General features: G+C 37.8%; 1 protein-coding gene across 1 annotated transcript; it reads left to right on the plus strand.

Annotated features, from left to right (window-relative positions):
• The first annotated feature begins 5720 nt into the window (after positions 1-5720).
• MC2R (melanocortin 2 receptor) lies at positions 5721-6754 on the plus strand. Its single transcript, XM_090037302.1, has one exon. It carries the CDS (start codon positions 5721-5723, stop codon positions 6675-6677), a length of 957 nt encoding a protein of 318 aa, XP_089893428.1. The 3' UTR covers positions 6678-6754.
• Positions 6755-7188: the final 434 nt, after the last annotated feature.

Genomic DNA, 7188 nt, shown 5'->3' on the forward strand with positions numbered 1-7188 from the left:
CTGGTCATCACTGGCAGGGGCTGGGCTGGAGCAGCAGGGCACTGGGTCTCTCTGGCAGGGGCAGGAGCAGCTCTGGCATGGGGAGGAAAGTTGGACAAGGAGGGAGATGCTGTGTGCTGCCCCAGTGCTGGGCATGTGCCTCCTGGCCAGGGAAGAAGCTGACCAGGGATCAGCATTTCCCAAATGGCTGCCAGTGCCAAGTTTCTGCATGTGTAGACACCTGCCAAAAATCACTTAATGTCCATTAGCTTAATGCGCCTTAAATTTAGTTGCACTTAAATGCACCTGTAGGTGTACCCACATTTGACTTTGTGAAGGTGTTACTTTGTGCCTGATAGCCTGTATTGTGTTGCAAAAACCCAATAGAGTTTCCCTTGAGGAGATTGATATTTCCAATGCTTATCTGAGTTCCCAAGAACTGTTTTTCCTAAAAGCAATGCTATATATACATGTTAATTAATACAATTTAAACTGCCTAATTTGGACTGCCCTAGTCTACATTCACTTTCATCCTCATTCAATAAGAATGAGTTAATTCAAACTGGAGCCAATTTTAATTTGGACTACAGATGTCCATGTGTATACAATGCCAGCTGTAGCCTGGATTAAACCTAGAAAAACGTAATGTCTATAAATGGCCTATAAGTCAAACTGCAGATCCTGTCTTTGTCAGTATATTGCTGTCCACAGCAGGCCAGTTGTTCAGCAAAAGTACATTGGCTGAGGGTGGTCATCTTTTTTATCTTCTAGCCCTATAGTGCTCAACCTCTGGCCCATGGATCAGATCTGGTCAGCATCGAATCTTCAAATTCAGATTTGGCCAAATCAAATTGGGGACAGTGATCCAAATCAACTAATCAAATCACTGTCCCCGATTCAGGACAAATCTGAATTGAATACAACCCATTTTGCACACCCCTACTATTCTTATTACTTGCCTTCAAAGTATGCTTCCCATTAACTAAGTTCTCAAGGGTTTGTTTCATATTGTCAAAACAAATAAGGAAGTTCCATATTAGCTGTTTTTAACTGGCTTGTTTCATAATCAAATGTTATTGTAAATCTAGACAACTGAAAAGGAGGAGAAATGTAACAAGTTATCATTTCTGGAGAATACATTTTTATTACTAAAAGTAACAACTATAACAAAGAAGATGAAAGTTTTTATTTTTCCTCTCCACAGTAAGGCATCTTGAACATAGAAACTCTGCTGTCACCTTGAAAAGTCTGAACTGTGCATGAAGCAGCACTACACAGAACCAGTCAAACACAGCTTGCCAAGCCCCTTCCAGCTGGAGTTATTATTCCACTACCAGCTATTGTTAGAAATGGAAAATAAAGTGAAATTCTAGTGAGATTTGAGGATGGAGGTCCTTGTCCTGCCACCATCAAAATCAGTGGGAGTTTTTGCTATTGATTTAAAGGTGAGTAGCTTCAGGACTGAAAGGCTGAGATGAGTAATCTCTTCTATTAACAAAATCTTTGATAGGAAAAATGATTTCTGGATCAAAGAGAAAGCTTGGTGGTATTCTGAATATCAGGGAAACTGCTGTATCTCTAAAATTTAACACTTTATTTTTCAACCTATGAAACAGTATTTTTTCTAAATTAATTATGATAATGGGGAATAAACAAAGTCTCTTAGCCTAATGTAAATCCATCATCTCTGCATTAGTGGTGAGTGTATTGAAGTCTAAGTGAAGAAGATAGTAATCAATACCCTGACCGCTTTATAGCCAGTTATTTAGAAATTAATTATAATCATGCTCTTTCACTAGCCAGGAATACAAGGGTTTAATATAAAATTCACATGGATAGAAAAGCAAAGAACTGATATACATTTTAAGAAATATTCACTGACTAAAAATCTGCCAGGGATTTGTCATCATTATAGATCAGAGCTGAACTTACCTTTTACCCTGAGATACATGAAAAGAAGATCAGATCAATTTAAAGGGGCATATTTTTTTGGTGCAATGAACTAAAGATCAATTCAATAAAAATTCAGGAGCTTCTGGGACTTCCAAGTGCTTCCAAGGATTTCTGGTGCAATATAATGCACAGAAAATGATATGTAGGTTGACAACAGAGGCCAGTTCTGTAGGAAGAAGGCCCTTCATCATGTTTAAGGGCTGCATCCTCTGAAGTGCTGAAAGCCCCTATTCCTACTAAGGCCAGCTGAATTTGAGACTTCTTGGCACATCATAGGCTCAAGCCCTGGGGCTGAGATGTGCAAAGTTATGGCAGTGTAAATATTCTTTAGGGCATGTCTACACTGTAAGCTTAACTCACCATGCAGTGCAGCCCTCAAACACTACCACCTCCTAAACTGGAAGCCCTGTAGTCAAATTAACATGCCACTCTAGGCCAGTAGCTTGCTTAGACCTAGCATCTTATTTCTATATGGTTCTACATTGTATTATGTAGACATACCCTAAGTTTAATTAGTCTTCCTGAGTACCAGATCCAACTAGGCCTCTAGCAGCACCATACTGATATAGCTATACTAGAGAAAGCGTGTTTGAGAGTGCCACTGGTAGATGTGATTTTAAAGGTGCTGCATTGCTGTCATGTCTGGAAAAAAACATTGTTTAATAAGAAAAGAATTCTGCAAAGTTTCTAAATCATATATTCAGCAAGAGAAATACATAATCCAATTTACAGTAATTGACCTATTCTCCTCATTAATGCTCTGGATACTAAGGGTATCTCTATACCTAATAATGCAATGCTGTATACCAATACTGAAGTTAGCTCTGACCTAGATAGCTTTGGTACCAGAAGCACTAGAATTATGTGAGCTGTACTCTTTGCCTGGCTGGATTTATGCAGCTATGAAAGCAGGCTTAATTAGCCCAGGCATCAACATGATTATACTGCTTCTGGGACTCGAACTAATTTCACTCTTTCTATATGGCATTACATTGTACTCTGTACAAATAGCCTAGGTTTAATACATTTTCATTGATGCAAGCTTGTATTACTGACATACGTTATCCTCCAAGTCTCTTACAATGAGTATCTACCGCTATCCACTTTGACTGTATTATGAGCTCAGGGAAAATAGGTACAGTGATAGCAATTGAGTATAAGGAAAAATCCTTGAACTAAAAAAAGATTTAAAAGAACAAGATTTAATAAGTGCATTTTACCCACTGCTTAAATCCCACTGAAATGTGATTTTATCTATTTTTATTAAATGAATCACATAGCAAAATAAAATTATTCTAAAATAGAATGCTAGCTTTATAAATCATAACGCTTATCTGTGTCAGTAGCTCCAAAAGAGTCTCTGGAAAAATCCCATTCAATTTATAGACAAAGCTGAATCTCTCATTCTCAGTACTAGTTCCATCCTTAACCCACCAAAGTCCCATGTCCTGTTTGTATAGAACATGTTCAGTTAGACCAGCCTGCCATTAGGAAATAACCAGGAATGTAAATCTGTGCAGTATAATGTAAGGCATTAATTCCACATTAGTTTTTGCTGCCAAATAAACATGGTCATTCTTCTTTCCTTTAAACCTAAAATGAAGCAAATTGATGAGGTTAGTCCAGTACCTGATGTTCCAAGATTCTTCAAAAACATGAAAATGAATGGGATCCTGCTGGTAATCTCAGCAGAGAACTCACTGACTGAGTACTACTGAACTGTAATCAAAATAGTGGACACAGCTGTCTAAATTGAGGCTGCACTATTTTCAAGTGCCAATCAGATGCACCCATTCCTGACACTCATCAGTTAAAGGTAGCTTTGTTTGTTCACCCATAGCGTCAATAAGGCTTTTGCGCTGCCCTCGCTGAAACAATAAAGTGCATTGCAGCATTTAACCACCTTCACTCTAAACAAAACATCCAGGTTTTCTAAAGTTAGGCAGTATAAAATTATCAACTGACTGAACACTGTATTAAACATACAGTCTCATTCTCCTGGTAGTTTTAACCATTCACAGGAAAGGACATTGAGAAAAAAGCAATGCATGTTTTTCATAATTGGGGGCTTCAGAATTACCAAAAGACCAGAGTCCTACTGTCTCAAGATTATACCCAAGACAAATTAAGCATTCTATCCGTTTATAGCTTCACAAACAGCAGAATAAACTTTACCTCTGGAAAGATTTCTATTAACTCTCCTGAGAGTTGAACCATAGTCATAATGAAAAAACGTCATCTATATGTTGAAAGAAATACTTCATCATTTACTTAGACTTCAGTAAAGCTTTTGACTCTGTCTCCCATGGGATTCTCTAACAAACTGGAGAGTACTGGACCAGTGTACAGTGAGGTGGGTGGACAACTGGCTCAGAGGCCAGAGTAGTAATTGATGGGATGGCCTCATCCTGGAAGGCAGTCTCCAGTGGGGTCCCCCAGGGATCAGTGCTCGGACCCATGCTATTTAATATTTTCATTATCAATTTGGATGAAGGGGTAGAAAGCACATTGATTAAGTTTGCAGATGATACCAAGCTGTGGCAAAATGCAGGCACACCAGAGGATAGGGAAAAGATCCAGGAGGACCTTGATAGACTGAACTTATGGGCAGCACAAAATCAGATGAGATTTAACAAGGAAAAGTGTAAGGTCCTTCACCTGGGTAGGAAGAACCCTCACCACAAATATACAATGGGTGGTAGCCTACTGGCTGGCAAACATCTGAAAGAGACCTGGGGGTCACGATCAACTGGAAGAGGAATATGACCCAACAGTGTGATGGAGCTGTCAAAAGGGCCAATAAAAAAAGTCTGGTGTGCATCAGCCACTGCGTGGTTAATAGATCCAGGGAGGTTCTCCTCGCTCTCTTTTCAGCATTGGTGAGGCCTCAGATGTTCAAGACTAGGCTGGACAGGCACCTTGCCAAGTTTATCTGAGCCCAATACTTCCTGCCCATGGCAGGGGACCTGACCTGATCATACAGGTCCCTTCTGGTTCTTTGATTCTATGATTCTTTTCTAAGTTGTATGTTCAAGGTTTTCCTTTGGATCTGAATCTAAATTAAAGATATATTAGTCAAATAAAAAAAATGATTTATTTGAAAAAATAGTTGCCTGTTAACCTTTAATATGGCTCTGAAAAACATAAACATTTACTAATATTCATATTTTGTACAACTAAATAAGGGATATTTAGTTTCAGTATCAGAAGTACAATTGTAAATATGTTGTTGTACTCCACAATGTTTTCTATTGGCATTTGTCTAATTTGTTTTTAATAGGAATGTCAATCTTATGGAAAGTGGCAAAATTATTGAAAGCAAACATCCTGGCCTGTTAAGATTGCCAGACACTCAGAAACTCAAAGATTAGCTTTGAAAAAGGAGGCCTGTTGGCAAAAGGGAAATACACTTACGTAACTTCTGTGAACTTAGGAAAAGGAATTTGTCTTTTGTTTCCCTTTGAGGTTTGGGCTGGAGACTGGGAGAGTTCTTATTTTATCCAATCAGTTTACCTACTCCTAGTAATGACAAATACCAATTGAATGTGATGGAATGAACAAGTTATAATTCAGATATCTAATTTTGACACACACATGCATTTTTTGTCACTTACTTTTCTGTACCTTTTATTGTAGGTGGTTCAGTACATTTTGGTTAAATCTTACAATTGTTCAAGACAAAACCAAAAAGTCTTCATCACAAAAGAGATTATCTTATTGACAAGTGAATATCACAGGGAAGTCAAGCCTGAGTACTAATAACATATCTTTTTCCACAAGTAGAAGAAATGAGGACTGACAGAGCTTCTGAAATAATAAGACTTTTAGGGCAGACAAGCATCCCATCATCTGAAAATATCAGTGCTTTCTCCTTGAACAAAACAGACTGTACGCAGGTTGTGGTACCAGAAGAAGTCTTTTTCACAATTGCTGCTGTTGGAATACTGGAAAACCTACTTGTCCTTATAGCTGTGATCAGGAATAAGAATCTCCACTTGCCCATGTACTTTTTTATCTGCAGCTTAGCAGTTTCAGATATGCTGGGTAGTCTGTACAAAACTCTGGAAAATATCTTGATCATTTTATGCAAAATGGGGTATTTGAAGCCTCGTGGAGACTTTGAGACCAAGATGGATGATGTAATAGATTCCATGTTCATTCTTTCTTTACTGGGGTCAATTTTCAGCTTGCTAACTATTGCAGCTGACAGATACATAACTATCTTCTACGCATTGCGATACCATAACATCATGACACTGAAGCGTGCATTAATCATCCTGGCAGCAATCTGGACCTTTTGTGCTGGAAGTGGCATTGCCATTGCCATTTTCTCCCATGAAACAGCTGTAGTAATTTCTTTCACTATCCTGTTCCCTTTGATGTTAATTTTTATATTATGCCTCTATATCCACATGTTTCTGCTTGCACGATCACATGCCAAAAAAATTGCTTCACTGCCTACTAGTACAGTCCACCAGAGAACAAACACGAAAGGGGCCATTACATTAACTATTTTCCTTGGTGTTTTTCTTTTCTGTTGGGCACCCTTTGTTCTTCACATCCTTCTTATGCAGTTTTGCCCACACAATCCTTACTGTGCTTGTTACATGTCAATTTTTCAAGTGAATGGCACACTCATCTTGTGCAATGCTGTCATTGATCCTATGGTCTATGCATTCCGAAGTCCAGAATTACGGAGTACATTTAAGAAGATGTTCTGTTGCACCAGGTCAAATTGGAAGTAGTGCATTCTGATTTAAAATAAGGTCTATAAAATTACGCCTACGGTGGAGTGCATAATGTTGATAAGAATAAAATTTGATGTTACAGCCACCAAGGAAGACCCCAATCCTGCTTAGATTTATGCACTTATTTAATTTTATGTATAAATCTAATAATCTAATTCGCTTCAGAAGACCATTCAAACTGCAAAAAATTAGTCAAGTGCATAAGGCTTTGCCAGATCAGTGTTCAAGAAATATCATTTGTTATCATGATCTCTTGCATGACATTTTTTAAAGAAAATTTAGTAATCCAGTCTAAAAGTGAGTGGGCTTTAAGCACCTGATTAATTTCTAAAAGATGCTAAACTAAATTTAATTTTAGTGAACTAATCTGCTTCAAAGATATTTGCATGGCAGATGAGTTTAAATTAATAATTTTTTATCTCAGTACTCTCAGGTCAAAAAGAATCATAACATTCTCCCAGTAAAATAAATAGGAAAAATAACTTTAAATATAGATTACATTTTTTTT

The sequence above is a fragment of the Crocodylus siamensis genome, chromosome 3 (genome assembly GCF_052110815.1).
Source record: "Crocodylus siamensis isolate JL-2025a chromosome 3, ASM5211081v1, whole genome shotgun sequence".
Lineage (NCBI taxonomy): Eukaryota > Metazoa > Chordata > Crocodylia > Crocodylidae > Crocodylus > Crocodylus siamensis.